General features: G+C 38.0%; 1 protein-coding gene across 2 annotated transcripts in view; it reads left to right on the forward strand.

Moving 5' to 3' along the window:
- mtcl2 (microtubule crosslinking factor 2) overlaps positions 1–19,775 on the forward strand; it is a 59,590-nt gene that overhangs the window by 16,999 nt on the left and 22,816 nt on the right. For both annotated transcript variants that reach the window (XM_055188084.2, XM_055188085.2), the window contains exon 4: positions 17,009–17,068. In XM_055188084.2, the coding sequence (XP_055044059.2) occupies positions 17,009–17,068 (60 nt within the window). The remainder of the gene's footprint in view (positions 1–17,008; positions 17,069–19,775) is intronic.

Genomic DNA, 19,775 nt, shown 5'->3' on the forward strand with positions numbered 1-19,775 from the left:
TCATAGGATGTTGGATGGTTAGGAGAACAGTCATGGGTCAGTAAAACAGTTTTTATGAGAAACTGTTTCCAGATAAGTGAACCGTGTCATTGCAGGAGAATCAGATTTATATTTATTTTCCTTACTAAAAGTACTGTGATGGTACCGTGGTGCAGTGATGCTATCAAATTATAGTACCACAATACCTTGTAGTATTGTATGATTATTGTAAAGAATACCCTGTTGGTAATCATAGTGGTAATGTGTCCAATAGACCTTTTGATATCTTTTCATTAATGTTGGTTGTTACACATAGTGTTTTAATGCTTATTGTCCCCCTTTGTATAGTACAATTAAAAGAATTGCACATATATAGCAGACTGTAATCACCCTGTTTGCTTATATATCAAATATTGACATTGTTGTGTATAACACAAAGGAGAGCTAAATGAAGACAGAGTAGTTGCTGGTTCCTGAGGTTATGAAGGCTTGTCAGCTGTGTTTGCTGTGTATTGTGCAGTCTGTTTGTGCAGCATCAAAGACATGGTGACAGTAGATGCTTTGTCCTCATTTGGAAAATAATGAGGACGGCGAATAAAAACAAGGTAATAATTTGGTCACATACACAGTCCCGTTGTCAAGGACAAGCACACGCATATAGTACAGAATTGGATTGTACTTTTTCTTAGTGAGTGTTGTGGGTGGTTGTTAGGGTGTTGCTGGATAGTTGCTTGAAGGTTGCTAGGTCAAGAGTCTTTATTATATTATTCTATTCATTTGGGTTTGTCCTTTAACCAATAAAAAGTTGGTTAAACTTAAAAAAGTACTGTAAGTTACCTGGTTGCTTTAAAATTGTGAGTTTAATTCAACTTAAAAATATTTGTAGACAAAAATATTTGTTAACTCAAAAAATTGTTTAAGTTGATTTAACGTCTCGGGTTACGTATGTAACTCTTGTTCCCTGAGAAGGGAACGAGACGCTGCGTCTCCCTTGCCATACTTCCTGTGTACCTGTTACACCGTCTTTGGGTATATTTCATATAGCGAGGGCGTTTTTCAGGTCGCCTTTTATATATCCTGGCTCCCACCCCGTCGGTCACATCACGCCCCAACATTGGTTGAATTTGATATACACATTCTTACGCACTGACTATCCCAAAGCAATGCTAAATTTAAGCAACCATGTAACTTACTTTTTTAAGTTGAACTAACAAGTCTGTTTTTTTGTGCAGTGTAAATTAAATTAATTTTATGTCGCTTGGAAAAGTAGACATAGTAGGAATATTGATGGTTGCCTTGATGCAAGCATCTTTCCATTGCAGATTTGCGCAAAACTTTAGCGTTATTTTCTAAATGTTGACAAAAAACTATTGTGAAATGACGGCATTTAAATTAACCGGTAATATATTATACGATAAGTCATTCCATGTTGGCAGGTTTACTAATATCACATCCACCACACTAGGCATTATTTTTTACCGAAGACGACGTATTATCCAAACATTAATGCCAAGGAAAGCCCTTTATACTTAGGAGCAGCAATGTGTTTCTTGTAGGTAGTAGTACATTATTTTAAATCAAAAGAGATGTAGGAGTGTTATCCAAACATTATTTGCAAGGAAAGCCTCTTAAACTTATTGACACATATTGAGGTGTTTCTGGGAGGTTTTAGTACATAGCGTGTCATCTTCAAATTATACTTATGTTGCTTACTTGCATCAGGTGACCTGAAAATGCGAATAAACTGGGTTCATGCATATTGAAAAGTGAAGCTGCTGGCTCTTTGATCGGCCCCTGGTAGCTGGCTGCAGCACAAGTCATAAACCTCAGTACAAATGAACGGGACTATAAAAAAATAAATTACACTTCCAAATAAAAATTTCCGAAAGATGGTTCTGGTCCTTTAAGGTAGTTGTTATCACGCTGATATATGTTCAATTGTTGATTTTTGTGATAAGTTTTTATTTTAGCTAGTAATTATATGCTATATAGACGGTTTCAGCAGTAACAACATAAACAAGCGGCTTTCGTGGTCATCACGTAACTTCCGGTAAACTCTGCGAAGAATAAATAACAACAAAGTCCTTTCAGACTAGTTTATTTATATAACAAGCAAAATAAACAACACATAGATTACGTAGGAACCCAAAACATTTGTTATTTTCGACGAGGTATTTGTTTAAGAGTTCAGTTTCAGCAACTAGTCAGACCATTAAACATACAGAAACCGGAAGTAAAGTTTGGGCCAGACGCTTATCGCTTTAACGCACGTGCGCCCGATGAAACAGTTTATAGAAACGGGGCGTGTCGTTATAACTGACATTTGTGATTGACAGCTGCTCTGAGCAGACTCTTGGAGCTTCGACGAAAGATTGAAGATATAACTAACTATTCATTTTCGATTTCTGTGTTATTTCACACAACAGCAAAATTAGTTGTATTTAACTTACCTCATTTTATTAAGCCAGACAAATGAGACGTTCAAGGGGGTGTGGTTGAATTGGGCCCGCGAGCGTTTGGGGGGGGAGTTTGATACCGCAGCTCCACCTCCGGGTTCCACGGACGTTTTCTTCTGCACATACCCTGGTTCCAAACTGACCCATGGTCGGACATTTTGCCTTCAATTCATTACAATGGAAGGAAGCGACGGTTTTTACAGTCTATGGAATAAATTGTTTCATTGCATTTTTGCGAAATACACCTTTTCTGAATTGGCTGGAAAAAAACACTTCATGCGAGCGTAAAAATAAAGGACGTGTTTCCATTGGCCATATTTTCAATGTCAATGCGCGCAATTTAAAAGGGCAATGGAAACGCAGCTATTAGTAATCTTATACCTGTAATATTTCAACATGACAGAAAGTCCAGCCAAAGCCTTGCTTAATCTGACACACATAAGATGCAGTCACAGGTTCTGTCCTCAGGGAGCGAGAGGAGATTTCATGCTCTAGTTAACATCTACATAAAACACGAGAATTGGGTGAACATACTACACAAGACATGCAAGACTTACCCATGCAAATCTCAAAATACATGCAAGCAAGCATTTGCATGACAAGAAACCAACTAAAATAAGTTTTCCACAATTTTTTTTCCTGTGTTGCTTATTAGTAGAACATTGCATTAGTCGTGCAAAGGGTGTGGGTTTGAATCCCAGGCAACACAGACACTGCAAAAAAATATTTTGCTTGAATGTACTGTAAGTCACTACCAAATGCGTAAATGTAAATGTAGCTTTCCATGCACTTTTTTGCAAAACAAATATATGCACGAGCTGCGTTTTCAGATCTGTCTTGAGCACAGAGTGGACTCATCTGACACTCATCTTCCTCTTTTTATTTTTGGTGTTTTTGATCGTCAGATCACCAGACCCAGCGGTACATGTCAGTCAAGGAACAGGGGATTTTTAAAGGCTCTGGGATGTCTGCCCTTTTATGTTTTGACAGTCAGCTGGGAACAATGGAGGTCTGGGCTGAAGTAGTGGAAGCAGTGAAAAGTGGCGTGTTTGTGTGTATAGGGCGAATGAGGATGTGACCCCGTGATGTAGTCATGTCATGCTTGGTTGTCCTGAAACAAGATAAAATTATAGGGTTAAATTTAGGTTAAACAATATGGTTACCGAGCTTATCCTAGTCCCAGACTAAAATACATGTTTGAGCTGCCTTAACTGAAAAACATCTTGCACAGACATATCTTAACATATGAGTGCCATTGTTTTGTCTCAAGCTGCACACATGTATCCCAAACCCTGTTTGGGAAACCAACCCTAAGTGTAATGACATGACTTTTCACCGGCTTTACCGTTTTAGGTTTATCTTTGTTTTTATATTTTAATGTTTAAAGTTTTTGTCTTGTGTATGTGCATCTTAACGCATCTTAAAGGCGGAAACCACGATGTTTGAAAGCCAATGTTGATATTTGAAATCACCTAAACAAACATGCCCCTACCCCAATAGAATCTGGATCTTCTGTTGATAGACCCACCCCACACCTACGCAACCCGGCATCGTGGACTCCGCCTTTAAGGTACAGTTTCACCAAGCTATGGCTATCTTGTGTATATTTCTGCAGGTGACACAGTGACTTAATTCTCAACTAATGGTCTTATCCCTCCAGAAATCTCTCCCTTATGTTATGTTGCAGTTAACAACCAGCTGGCAACTTATTTACACACCAAAGCAAATTTTTACTCACATTTGGTGTATGCTAAATTTGGACCATGTTTATTCGACCATATCGAACAAAAGATGTTTAGACATCTCACTTGACATCACAGTCACTGTGGTGGAACTGAATCCAAGCATGCACCTGTCAATCAAAAGCCCTTATTGGTCTGACACTCAGGCTGTGATGTCATAACCACAACTGCTCTATGCGGACCACCTATTAGCTCTGTGTGCATATTAGACCAGACAGCATGTAATCGTCGACAGCCTCCAACTGAAAATGACACGACTGAACAAATGGCACACGCAAAACAAACAATAGGAGGATGTTTGGAAGGGTGTAAATATGCCAAAAGCTTTGTGTCTTTTATTTAGGAGCTCAGCACTCGACAGCAATAACAGACGATGAAGAGTAGAAAGGGGAAAGTGTGTTTGATTGATGGTGATGCTTGGATCTTATGCTCTAAAACACACACACACATTGAAACACATAATGTGAGGAGGTTATTTAATATGATTGCAGCTCTAACAGGTCATTTGTAAACCTCATGAACACATGCAATATACAGACCGTGTGTAAAGCAGCTGGCTGGTTTATTTCTGTTTTAATGTTAATCTAATTGTGTTGTTTCCTGGATACACAAGACAAACTACATTAGTTAAACATCATGCCATGTATTAAAGGAACACTCTACTTTTATTGAAAATATTCTGATTTTCCAGCTCCCCTAGAGTTAAACAGTTGATTTTTACCATTTTGCAGCTGATCTCCGGGTCTGGCGGTACCAATTTTAGCATAGCTTAGCACAATCCATTGAATCTGATTAGACCATTAGCATCACGCTTACAAAAATAACCAAAGAGTTTCGATATATTGTTTCCATGGTACGGCAGCGAAGTCATTGATTATTACGCCAGAATGAGTGTATAGTTCCTAGCCATATCTGCCTAGAAAATCACTACTTTTGATTTTCTGTTGGTCTTAGTACACGATGTAACTACAGAAGAGCAGTGTTGGGCAAGTTACTGAAAATTCGTAATTAGTTACAGGTACTAGTTACTTCTTTTAAAAGTAATTGAATTACTCTACCAGTTACTGTATAGCAAAAGTAATTAGTTACTAGGGAAAGTAACTTTTAAGTTACTTTTATGTCTGTTTTTTAAATGTAAATATGAACAGTACTGAACAGTCAAACCATAAAATGATATAGATGGGCTATTTTAAATACTGTAGGAGTCTATTTTGCTTTAGATTCAGCCGTTGAATATTTTTGTTGAATATCTTAATATGTAAGCTTGGTTTGTATATTATTTAGACAAATATTCTCTGTGTTTACATTGAAAATATATAATGTGTTAAAATTGTATACTGTCTCTTTAAGAATTTGGAGACAATTGTGTCAACGACGTGTCATATTTTCTAAAATAAATTATCATTTTTCTGATTCCATATTTGTTTAAATAAGTCAGAAACGTCTCCGATGTGTCCTGCTGATAGGCGCGGTGTGCGCGTGCAGCAGCTGACGCAAATTATGTGTCCTCCGAAGGTTAGACTGTCTCATTTCAGTTCTCTTCGCGGACTTCTGAGGCTGCCACCTTGAAAGACTGAGTGCTCACCTTAGGTTGCATGCTTAACAGGTCGCAGCCCTTGAATTGGGACACAGCTTGCGAAGCTTCTGACGGGTAGTGCGCTCTTTGGTCATATATTGTTTGTATATTCTTTATGTTGGATTTAAATGACACACAGGATTAAAGGAAGATATTTAATCCCCCCAGAAAACGGAGTTCGTGGATTGTTTTGTCGGACGGACACAGACCAAGTGGATTGTTTTGTCGGATACGGAGCGAGTGAAACCAAAAGTGACCCTAAAAGCGCACCCACACATATGGAGGTTTAACACGGGTGTACAGCGCAGTGTGAATATTTTACTGGAAACAACAATCACGTATCGTTCTCTTCCATGAAGGCCGATGTAAACAGTAAACCTTGCATACTTTTAAAAATGTAGCATTGGCTCAATCTTGATGAAGAATTGTCACGATGTAAACATGACAACTTTCTTCTCCGATCAGGCAGACTGTTAAAAATCGCGGCACACGTCTCACGGAAATCCAGTATAATTCAACCAATCAGAGGACGACCTCGAAATTGCTGAGGTGTTTCCAGTTAAGTGTGCTTCTGTATGCAGACTTTTATCCGATCTGCCAGACGTCCGAGGCTGAAATAACCAAACATTTTTTTCACGCTAAAATGCATCACAATATTGAAGCTAAAATTAGCTGTTGAATGTTTGTATTCAGGAGACATTCTAATAACTTGACCGGGACACACAGCAAACTTGTATTGATCCACAGTGCTGTTTTATCTGACATTTATAGCCTCCGTCCACTGTTTCCCAGGACTGAGGTTAAATGAATCTCTTTTTCAGTCTGCAAAAAATCTATAGTATCCAATTACACCATTCAGTTCAGGGCTCTCAAATCGACATTAACAGTGCATAATTGAACAATTCATATAATCTTGCTTGTTGAAGTACCTATGCATTGTTAATACTGTATGCAGTATGTTTAAAAAGTTATACTGTATGTTGATTAAAGGTAGTCCTAATGCTGGTCGTTACATCATTACTCAAACAGCCAGCACCTCCTGGCCTCTAATCGAATTTACAGGTCTCTTAGGTGAAGCGAATTGGTTAGCTCAGTTCTCCTACTTTCTTCTTAATTGGATCAGTAAGCCGTTGCTTTGATTTCGTGTATGATACAGCTCTTACATAAGCCATCTCCTCGCATTCAGGCTCTTAGGATCTCCACGTCCCCAAACTTATTTCATGTCAATCAACAAATGCACAGTGCACTAGAGGAGTTAGTGCATGTAGCATTCTGGGACATTGATTTATATAGAGCATAGATAACACGCCACGCTTCATCGCCTTTGCATGAGAGCAACTATCAATGTTCATTTTCTGCTGTACACCTCACTTAGGAATTAAAGGGTTATTTATTATAGTTCGTTCTGTTGGCTCTTATTATTTTGAAAATGGGAATCCCCAAGGTAAAATATAGATTTATAAGTCATCTTAGGGCTCATTAAAGACATCTCAGTTGCTATTGGGGAAGTGGCCTTTTTGTGAAGTGTGACTGTGGTCAATATCTGCAGTTTTAGAGATAATGGGAAGTTGTGAAGTGAGATTGATCACTTAATCACATCAGAATCGCGTCAGAATCACACTTTCAGCAGTTCTCTTCTGCCAAATGGCTTCATTACTACAAACCTAGTGACCTGACCATCTTCTCAATGTAATCTGTCTGGACCAACAGCATGAAGTGATACAGTCAGCAAAAACTAAGGCTATGATTGGAATTAAATACTAGCTTACTGCATACTGCACAGTATGCACTGTAAGTACTGCATGCTGCCTACTATTTTTTGTAATAATAGCGTGAAACAGTATGCAGTATGCACTACATACAGGTATGGCCAAAATATCACTAGTAGTAAGTTGGTACCTATGCTATAAAAAATTATGTTGGATTTACTTAAAATATATATCCCTCATTTTTGCATCATGCTACATTTAACTTGAGGAGATTTTAAAGGAAAACAGTTTTTCAACATTTTACTATGTTCTCCCCTCAACTTAGACAAATCAACACATTCATAATCTGTCCTCAATGGGTGCACTCAATCCCTGTACAGCGCGTCGTGAATGTGCCAGCACCCAGCCCAGCCCCATTCATTTCCCAGGATCCAAACAGGGATGAACCCAGAAGCCATCAAACACCTCCATGTTTTCCCCATTTAAAGACTGTTACATGAGTAGTTACACGAGTAAGTATGGTGGCACAAAATAAAATGTGGTGATTTTTTAAGCAGATAAAAAATGAGAACTATATTATATGGCGGAAGAGCACTTTTTTGGCAGCACTTCGACCTAGGTGCGCAGTGACATCATCACTACTGACTACTCCCCCACTCGCTCAAACTTCAATCAATTTTACTGCGCCTGAGGTCAAAGTGCTGCAAACTCCACCATACAATATAGTTCTCATTTTTATCTGCTTAAAAAATCGCCACGCTTTATTTTGTGCCACCATACCTACTCGTGTAACAGTCTTTAAATAGGGAAAACATGGAAGGCTTCTAAATTCATCCCTGTTTGGATCCTAAAGAATGAATGGGGCTAGGCTAAATGCTAACACATTCACAACGCGCTGTACAAAGATTAAGTGCACGCATTGAAAAAGATAGGTATGTATTAATTAATCTAAGTTAAGGTAAGAACATAGTAAAATATTGAAAAACGGTGGTGTTTTCCTTTAAGTCAAAACAAGAAAAACGTCATTGCATTTACATTTTTATGCATACGCGAGGGTCTGCATATACGTGATGCAAAGTTCGCAAATCAGAATAGTATTTGTGCACTGTACGTGCACTGTCAGATTTTTGTAACCGTGCAGTTTGTATGCGAAGGCCGCGCATGCGTGGTATGCAGCTCAGGAAATACATTGCATTTTGTCGCATTGCGCATTTGTTGCGAGTCAAAAAAACTATGCGTTACAAGGCTGTGCATTCGATCGTGCGCATAAGTTTGCGTACATGTAAAAAACTAACTATACTACAGGCTTTATAATGCTCACATATAGACTATACTCAAATTGTTAAATTAATTTAACTTTGTGTTCATTCATATAGGATTCTAATGCAGATTATAAGAGTATTAAAAAAACTTGACTGCTTCTATGACAGTCACTGAATGGACTTGCTTCACCACAGTAATACACAGCAATGTGCATTTTTGATGTGGGTCTTCATTATTGTTGAGAGAAATATTATGTGTTGAACAGGATCCATGTTTACCAAAGTAGACACCTGAACGGTGACACTCTTTTTATCATTTGATCATGTTGTTTGCTCATTAAATTCAGTCTGATTCAGTCAGACCATTCAGAAATCTGCAAATATCTCTATAATACCAACCATTTTTTTTAACAAAGCAGATTAAAATCGTACGTCTTCATTCTTTGTTATCCACACAAGTTCTAGCTGAGGAATTTGATCCTTTTCAGTCATTTTCAGATTTCAAAAACCTCCTCCGAACGCAGCCCCCTTCTCTGAATGCCTAATGCTGTCCTCGCAGCGAATGAGCGTACAAAGTAAGCAATGAATGGAATGCATGGAGTGTTTTTCATCTGCCAGGGTGCATACGGCTCACAACCTGACACACTAATGGGCATCAAGTGCTCGCTATTCTCTTTATCCAGCACCTGGGCTTCCTGTGAGAGAAAGGCAAGGCTGCAAAGGCAAAGAGAGGTTTATAGTTTATGTGGCTGTGGGGAGCTGGATGCAATTGATGTTACATTTTGCTCTCTTTCTTACTGGCATTAAGTGCAGACAGATAATCAATTCAAAGCACACCTGTATAAAAATCCTATATAATATGAAGCCAAACATTCTTTTTTGATGCCATGTCTATTAAAGCCCACAAACTGTGCAATACATCCCAAATGTACAACAAACCGTCACTATGTTTGATTGCTGAATCAGTGGTGTTAATGAAAAACATGCGGCTGGAGTTAGATTCGATAAGACCGCACCTGGGAGCAATTATACCCCCGACACTACAGGTGCGATTTACCCGATGTTTCTCAGGTGTTATTCAACCAAGTGGCACAGCAAACCCACCATTTCAGATGACGGTGGGCTGTAAGCATCTAGCTTCTGCCATGTTACATTCACATGATCAATGTGTCAAAAGGTTGAACTGCTTCAATTGTGGCATATATGAATGATGAGATCATTGACATTTTGACAGACGTAGGCAACAGCACCAGGCGCATCCACAGATTAAGATGGAGGGAAAGATGCATCAGATATACAGTATAAGAAATAGGAAGATGTCAGAGGTTATGCGTTAAATGTGCATACACGATGGATACGCAAAACACAAAAAGCTTAAATAGTAACCTCTCTCAAACTAAAAATAAACAGGCAGATCTAAATTTAAGTACCCGGAGATCATCATCTCATCCACCGCTACCTGTATATATAACACATATGAAGCATTAGGTTATGAAATGACTGCAAATTGCTTCTTTCTGACTTTTCTATACAACACATGACACAAAATTAGCGCTGCGATTTTTGTTGCCATCTATTTAAAGGATTAGTCAATTTTCTTGAGAAGAATCCGGATAATTTGCTCACCACCATGTCATCCAGGCTGTTGATGTCTTTCTTTGTTCGGTCGAGGAGAAATTATGTTGTTTGGGGAAAACATTCCAGGATTTTTTCATTTTAATGGACTTTAATGGACCCCAACACTTAGCAGTTTTAATGCAGTTTAAAATTGCGTTTTCAGGAACTCTAAACGATCCCAAACGAGGAATAAGGGTCTTATCCAGCAAAACGATTGTCATTTTTGGCAAGAAAAATAAAAAAATATGCACTTCACAACTTCTTTCTCCGGCTGTGTGACGAGCCAGCGCGACCTCACGTAATTGCGTAAGGACCATTTTAAACAATAAACTGACACAAAGACATTAATTAGTATCATTCCACATACAACAACGTCGGAACAGTCCTCTTTCTCCACACTTGTAAACACTGGGGCGTAGTTTCGATACATCATCTGTGACCTCTTGACGGATGACGTATTACACGAGGTCGCGCTAGCGCGTTACAGAACCGGAGGAAGACGAGAAGTTGTAGTTTAAAAGTGCATATTTTTTATTTTTCTTGCAAAAATGACAATCGTTTCGCTAGATAAGGCCCTTATGCCTCGTTTGGGATCATTTAGAGTCCTTTGAAACTGCAATTTTAAACTGCATTAAAACTGTTAAGTGTTGGGGTCCATTAAAATGAGAAAAATCCTGGAATGTTTTCCTCAAAAAAACATAATTTCTTCTCGACTGAACAAAGAAAGACATCAACATTGTTTTTGTTTTTTTTAAGAAAATAGACTAACCCTTTAAGGTATTTCTTTTATTTTTATGATTTAGGGTAGGGCTGTCAAAAGATTAATCATGATTAATCGCGATAAATTGAATACAAAGTAAAAGTTTATTTTTGCTGTGTGTGGAATTATTTTGTATATGCAAATACACACACATGCATGTATGTATTTAAGAAACATTTACATGTGTATATATATTTATTTAGATTTTATATTATAGATACATAAATAACATTTTTCTTGAATTTATATATGTATTTATATATACATAATAATTAAAGACAATACACACACAAATATATTATGCAAAAAAAAAACTTTTATTTTGTATGCGATTAAATTTTGACAGCCCTATTTTGGGGGGGGGGCATTTTTGTCTCTATTTGACAGAAAGTAGTTAAGGGGAGGACAGTGTAGTGAGAGGGGTACAGGACTGGGAAAGGACCTCGAGCCGGGTCGCCGAAAGCACATATGCCCCACGTCTCCTCACTACGCAATTGGCTTTGCCACGCTTACTTTGTTTTATCAATAATTGTCTCTATTACCATTTAATCGTATTCAACCATCATCACTTCCAGTTCTGTATCATACACCCACTGATCTGGATGGTCCTCAGGGCTTTCCATGTAATTATAGAAGTGTTTTCACTTCTAATTAACGCTCCAGTCTGATAAGCATATAAAGAAAGCATCCTGCCCAAAAAACACATGTTGTTCTGCAGAACTGTGAGAATGCTGGAGGAAAATGGGATAACGTGACAAAACATAACCTAGTCTGAGACCAATATGTATAAAACTAAGATAACGTTTTGTTGTTTGTTCTATAGCAAAGTGGCACCTCAATGATTTGTTATTGCAAGACACCCATGTTTAATGTCAACATGCACTACTAGAAGATGAAACCCAATTGACCAAAATTCAAATGTAATTTTGGGATGAATGTTGATATATACGGTGAATATCTCTGTATTTTTGTTTACATTTCAAAAGTCAAAGCATCATTTCTCATTTCCAAATCAGAGCGTGCAGAGACGTTGCTGCAGAGATTTGTGTGAGATCTTTGCTGTGCCGAATACGTACCACCTGCAGGCACTCAGTTGCTATTCAAATCCTTTATGAAAAATATCATGCAAATGATGTGCTTCCCAGTGTGTCAGCACAATTATGAGGATGAAGACAATTTTGGTCATCTTCTGCAGACGTTTGCCTTTAGGTAGAATAATAGAGATTTTGGACTTGAAAGGTTGTGACTTCCTGTTTTCATCAATTTGATCCATTGAGTTTCACAGGGGACTCGCTCACAAAAGCTGTCGTCATGGGAACCTATTATTGTCTGGAGCGCTTAGGGACTCATGTCACTTCAGTCTGGGAATTGTGAAAAATAGAAAGTGAAAATTAATTTAACACAGCCTCTCACATCTTTCTGTTGCTGTGTTTGGAAAAGCATTCATTTACTGCTTACTAAAATTTTCTGGAGTAGACGATGTATTAAAGGGATACTCCAGCCAAATATCTAAATAATCCCATGATTTACTTACCCTCAAGCAATCCAAGATACATATGCCCACCATGTTTCAGACAAACACATGTGAAGTTATTTTAGTAAATGTCCTTGATTTTCCAAGTAGAAAACAGGGATCAGGGAACAACTTCTGACCCTAAACCCCAAAAAGTGCATCCATTCCCCACAGAAGCAATCCACATGGCTCCAAGGGGTTAACAAAGGTCTTCTGCAGTTAATCTTGAAATTTTGTAAGAAACATATACATTTTTTTAATTTTATAAACTATAATAAATAGCTTCCAGCCATCTTGGACTCATGCGATTCATGAGAGTCACTGCACAATGTATCTGTTACCGGAAGCAAGTTATTACACTTTATAAAGTTTAATTTTTTTTTTATTTTTTACCAAATCGCATCGATTACCAGCAGAAGACATTTATTAACCCCTTGGAGCCTTGTGGATTACTTTTGTGAAGGATAAAAGTTTTAAAGTCTGAAATTGTTTCCTGATCCCTGTTTTCTCCTATTATAAAGTTTGCAAAGCAAGAACATTTACTAAAATAACTGCAAATGTGTTTGTCTGAAAGATGATGTACATATGTATCTCTGATTGCTTGAGGGTGAGTAAAACATGGGGTAATTTTGATATTTGTCCAGACAGAGTATCCCTTAAAAAGCTAGTATGCATTTGTGATCACATAAGTGCAGGTACTTTTTAAATTTAAATTCTTAAAACTAATTTTGTGTTAAAATGTTGTAAATATTGATGATAAGTTATTTTTATTAAATTTTATACTACAGGTCCATTGAATGCTTGAATTTGATTGGCAGATGAACGTTCTTAGGTGTGCAATTATTTACTGGGAAACGCACGGCGAACGTAGTTCCAGGCAGCTCTCTTGACCGCATATCACTTCACTTAGTTAACTGTAATAACGGACTAACAAAAACAACATGACAGACGATTTTCTCCGCTTCACGTCGTGGCTGCATCACCACCTCGGGGGTGCATTATTATTCTAATAATTCAACGGCCCGTCGTCAATTATTCCTTACATATTAATGATACTTTTGGTTTATTCATCACACTAGAACCAAAAAAATCACGCTCTGCATTGCATTGCATTATGGGATGCAGTAATCCATCCTGTGTGCTTTGCTGTATACTGCACATTTTGGCAAGTGTAATAGGCCATCTATACAAACACCTTACATACTGCGCACAGTACACATACTCTATACTTTAGAAATAGTATGACTAGTATGGTATCAAGGTATTGTATCCACTTCTGTCCTTATATTAGATGGCCTGTCATCTGTTTACTAACCATTGTACATTCTGTGTGTGTGTCATGGATTTATCTACCAGTTGTCAGAATAGATAATCTAATTTCCTCAATTGTTTTTCTGTTTGTCACCTACTATTTTTGTATGCAGGGAATTGATTCTGTCTCTGGAGTTATTTGGGGTGTGAATGATTCATCAAAAAACATCAGCTGAAGAATCCGAGTTTAGTCTTCTGTTAAACTTGCATGTCATTTTGAAGGACATCTTTCAAACACTCTCACTTTCAGAGAGCCAGCTGAATGATGCTTTTGACATGAATATTTTTATACTAAAATGGATGTGATTGTTATGTCACACAGAATAGTTGATATTGCTTTCTTGCAGTCCTATAAATGATCAGATTTAGTAAAGCACCTAAAGGCATTAAATGAAGATCTAAATGTAGGTTCGGTGAAGCATGATTATCCGGCGGTCCAGCCAAACATGTAAACAGTGACCTACCTTTCCCTTACAACAATTCATTCTGAGTATTTCTTACACAACAGACTGTGCTCATCGCTGTCATTTGTTCTCAAAGGGGAATATAAAGTGTGTGAGGTGGAGCATAACACCAAATTTGAATTACACATACTCCATTAACTCTGGAGGCTCTATTGTTTTTTATTGTAATGAGTATGAAGTTTATTGTTTGATAGTGAAGATCTTTCTTCATCCCTGACTGTAGCGTGACATCATTAGATTCCTTACACAGACAGAGAGAGTGTTTGATAAGAGCAAGTCAAGCTAACACAAGATTAGGACACGGCTCTGTGTGTGTGTGTGTCTTCAGGTTTCTGTACCCTCATTAGGTTTCATGGTGTTGAAATTCAGGTAGCTGATAAGCAATGCAGGAATCAAATGACAGAAGCTACAATGTGTGCCAGCGGAGCAAAATGTAATGTATGCAAAATGTATACTGCAACATTGTGCAGTAGTTGCATTAAGAAAGAATAATCATAATAACACATAACCTTTAGGTGTCTAAAATAAAAAAAATCCAACAGTTGTGATTTGAGAATTACTGGCCATATGCTGTATGTCTTTTTTATTTGTATAGAGTGCTTTCATAATCTTTTGCACAATTTTATCTCACATCTATAAAAATCATCCCTTATTTCTCTGTGAAACTTGACATAACTTGTCATAAAACCACGAAGACCCATAGTTATGTTTTGATGGCTTAATGTAAGGAATGCTTCACAAACTGTACGTGTCACCACATGGCAAACAACCCCTCCAATTTATTATAGATATCTATGACAGTACATTTTGTACTTGGGTAAAAATTTAAATATCTGCGATATAACACATAACAGATTTTTTATGTGTATGGCTTGTATGTTAAAAATGTTTATTACACGGCTTGCTGGAATTCTTGATTTTAATTTGCCTGTTGCGAAATTTGCAGGTTTGTTATTACCAGAAAACAACCGCTCAAAACTCATAACACACAGTAACGCAGATGCTCCAAGTTAGTTTAATATTACACAAAAATTTAATATAAACATGCCTTTTAATAACATAAATGACATTATATTTACAAATGATTAAACCAAATAGCGTGTTTGTGACGTTTGAACCATAGATATGTATAAAGGCTAGATGTCTTAAGGCGGAGTCTTTAACGTCATCGCCTGGCGGCCATCTTACCTCAGACAGCTCGCTCACTCCTAGCATTGTGTTTAATGGTGCAGGTACATTTAAATGACCATAACTTGCTCAATTTTCTACCGATTTTCAAACGGTTTGGTTTCTTACAAACCTTATTAACGTGGCTATAATTCTGGATGCTTTAACATGATTCATGAAAATTATTCATTACATATGCAGCATCATAGGTACATCTCTGACGTTTATAACAAACCAAACCGTTTGAAAATCGGTAGAAAATTGAGCGAGTTATGGTCATTTAAAAGTACATGCTCCATTAAACACAATGCTACGAGTGAGCGAGCGCCCTGTGGTAAGATGGCCGCCAAATGCGGACGTTCCACTTAATTGGCCTGAAGCACGGGCGAGACATCTAACCTTTATACATATCTATGGTTTGAACGTCTTATTTAAAAAAAAAAAAAACATCATGGATTTTTTTCGTTAAAAATAAGCAAATCAATTGTTTCAAATAAATATATGTTCCTTACCTTACTTATGAGGTAAATAGTCATGTAATAAGCAGGGTATAATGTATTATAATGCCTATACATTATCCCGTACGTACATCACGTCCACTATTACATTTATGCAATTGGCAGACAAGTTTTTTAGCAACTTACAGTGCATTCAATCTATTGTTGTATACATTTTATCAGTATTTGCGTTCCCTGGGGATCAAACCTTTTGGCACATCACAATTGTTCATTTTGGACCATTTATATGTGTGCTTTTCGTGTCTGCACATGTGAAATCAAGTGTGTCTGTGAGAAACAGAAGACGTCTCTGTGTGGGAGACACATAGCCGTTGCGTTAGAAAGTCTAGCTGGTTGCGTCAGCCTTGCAGAGTGGATTGAGTTTTGGCATGATTTTATGGACAGCCAGAACCGGATTTACTAACACATGTAATTGAAAGTGAAGTCACAGAAACAAGAAAACATAGAAAGGTAGAGCACATATACATGAAAATTTACAAGTCAAATGACTTGACCCAAGAGGCCACTGAAGTAAATGACTTAGCTATAATGTCATCATGTCTAGAAATCTTCTCACGGTCTCAGCAAACTACATTAAATGAGAAAAGTGGCACAAAGTTGGTCGATACACGAAAGTCAATAGTTCCATTTTCTTTCAGCACAAATCTATTGATTTTAAGCGAGATTAATGGCATTAAAAGCTGCTTTGCCATTAAAGTGTACCATTTTGTCAGCCCACATATGAAAAGAGACTTCAATTGGATTTTACACAGCAGTTTACCCCTGTTTACCCCTTTGTGTTTGATTTTTTTTGATGAAGAAACATGGTTTTGAGTAATCACACTGGACTTCAGCATTTCAGTTTCAAAATACTTTCTTTGTATAAAGTGTCTTATTAATATGTTTGTACATATTTTAATTTTTATTAATTTACAACATCTTCCTTTTTTTGTAGAACTTGAAGAAAAGGGGAACCAGGCCAAACAACAAACCTGATAAAAAAGCATCGCCTCAGGTAATTTGTACTATAATACACTTGATACTGTAACATTTTGTGATATTATGAGTTGTGAAGTACATTATTGAACTGTTATGTTGCTGATATATAAGGATCACTATATATACAACAGGCTGGCTATTATCACATCAGACGTCAAAGTTTTTAGTCAAATTGATTTGACTTCTTCATTGTTCAATTCAATTCAGTTTTATTTATATAGCGCTTTTCACAATAGGTAATTGTATCAAAGCAGCTTTACATTAATGGAAGCAGGGGAAAATACAGAAAAATCGACAGACAACATAAATCCAGCGGCTTTGAATAAACTTTACAAGCAAGCGTGGTGATGATGTAACGTATAGAATAGGGCAGTGGTTCTCAAACTTTTTCCGCATGCGGCCCCCTTGTATACGGTGCATTCCTTCGCGGCCCCCCCAAAGAAAATTTATGACAAAAAACTGTTTTAAAATGTAACATTTTAATTAAACAAAACATATTAAGTTATACAAAGTAGTGCTGTTGGTTAGTAGCCTTATTTTTTTAGGTTTAATTACACAGAATTCATGACAAATTAATGTATTTTATAAAATGTCATAAAATTGGGGCCCCCCTGGCACCATCTCGCGGCCCCCCTGGGGGCCCCGGACCCCAGTTTGAGAACCACTGGAATAGGGTACTAAGTTAAGCCAATGTTGTCTGACTCCCCGGGGTTGAAAACCCCCCCTAGGAGAAAAACCTCCCACATTTCAGCCAGGAGGAATAGAAAGTTCTATGAGGAAAAAAAACCCTTTGGAGGGTTGTCTGTTAATTGGATACTCCAGCCAAATGTTACCCTATGATTTACTCAACCCCATGCAATCCGAGATACATGCGTCCATTATCTTTCAGATGAACAAATTTAGAGTTATTTTGGTAAATATCCACTTTGGTATTCCACGCTTTGTCATGGTGGAAAACAGGGATCAGGGAACAACTTTTGATTTTAAACCCCAAAAAGTGCATCCATCCTTCACAGAAGTAATCCACACGGCTTTAGACTATTATAGTAGACTATAATAACTAGCTTCTGGTAACGACGCCATCTTGGACTCCACAAGAGAGTCACTGCGCAACGTATGGCGTGGCAACCAACGAGATGTCGTTGTTACCGGAAGCTATTATTATAGTTCATAAAGTTTGAAATATAGATATTTTTCTTACAAAATCGCATGGATTACCCCCAGAAGACCTTTATTAACCGTGTTATTGAAGCCGTGTGGATTACCTCTGTTAAGGATGAATGCACTTTTTTAGAAGTTGTTCACTAATCCCTGTTTTCTACCATTATAAATCTTGGAAGAGCAAGGGCATTTACTAAAATAACTTCAAATGTGTTTGTCTAAAAGATGATGCACATGTGTATCTTAGATTGGTTGAGGGTGAGTAAATGGGGTAATTTTGATATTTGGCTGGAGTATTGCTTTAAGTCCTGTGCTCTGTCCACCATGATGATCATCTGATTCAGGCTCTTTTGTTTTAAAATGTACATTTTGATGCTTCTGTTGTTAAGATTTGCTAGGGTTTTTGTCCAGACAGCACAATTGGTTGTAGGTCTGAGGTGCTCTTGCTATAAATGTTTAAAAGCATGCAATTTTGTGTTTAAAAGACGTCCAATTCAGGTACAGGTATTCTGTCACTGGGGCAGTACCCTAATGGGGCTTTTCCATTGCATAGTACCCCACGGTTTGGTTTGGTTTGGTTGGGTCAGGTCGGGTCAGCTCACCTCACTTGGCTTGGTTAGCTTTTCCATCAAGTTTAGTAACACTTTGCAGTGGGAGGGATTATAGGCGTGTCGTTATATTTGCGCTGCATACTGCTGTGACATCATACAAGTGAGAACATCGTTGTACATCCCCACACATTCATTTATTTCTCAGTCCACCACAACATTAAAATTGACCACCACAAAAAGATGTTTGCACATCGCGTTTATCATTACCTCTGTCTCACATGACAGTTTCTGTACAAACACTCGTGGCGTTGGTCGACGCGCTCCGCTGAGCCTCATTTAAGTTGAATTTAAGCATATGCCCAGATAGCAAAAAATATCCACATGGCTTCTTTATGCCGCCAGCCCCAAGCTGTCGGCTATAGGTGCGTCCCGCTGGCGGGGATGAAACTCTTGCCGCCGAATACGTCACTCTCATTTGTTGCGAGATGCCGCCAGCATGCAGCCAGGGGACCGACTGCTTAATTTATGCAAAAGCGGCTGCCGCGGCGGTCCGCCGTCAGACCTGTTTGTGATTACGCCCTTATGACGCTTACTGCCACCAGAGCACCGCCGGTGGTCCGCCGACTCATTGCTATCTGGGTATGCGGACGTGCACGTCGCAATGTGCCGTCACAATCTGCAAGTCTGGAAAAAAATTGTTATGGTGTTCCTGAATCTCAACCTGTGGATGTTTTTCATCGCTAAAAGGGAGTTTGGGAACTTATAGCAGAGCACAGATGACAACAGGTTTACTTGAGACAGCGCAAGCTAGCATGAAGGTAAAGCTAATCTTTTACATTATAGTGATGACACTGGTAGTGAAGATTCTCTCAGACCAATCAGTGATCTACAGTGTTTACGCATCACGTTTGGTATCAGCTCGGGTTGCTTGGAACCCTGACTGAGGTGGTATTAAAAAAATTAATTGGGTACTACGTGCTGCACCCAGTGGAAAAGCCCCCAAAAGTAAGC

The sequence above is a fragment of the Misgurnus anguillicaudatus genome, chromosome 13 (genome assembly GCF_027580225.2).
Source record: "Misgurnus anguillicaudatus chromosome 13, ASM2758022v2, whole genome shotgun sequence".
NCBI lineage: Eukaryota > Metazoa > Chordata > Actinopteri > Cypriniformes > Cobitidae > Misgurnus > Misgurnus anguillicaudatus.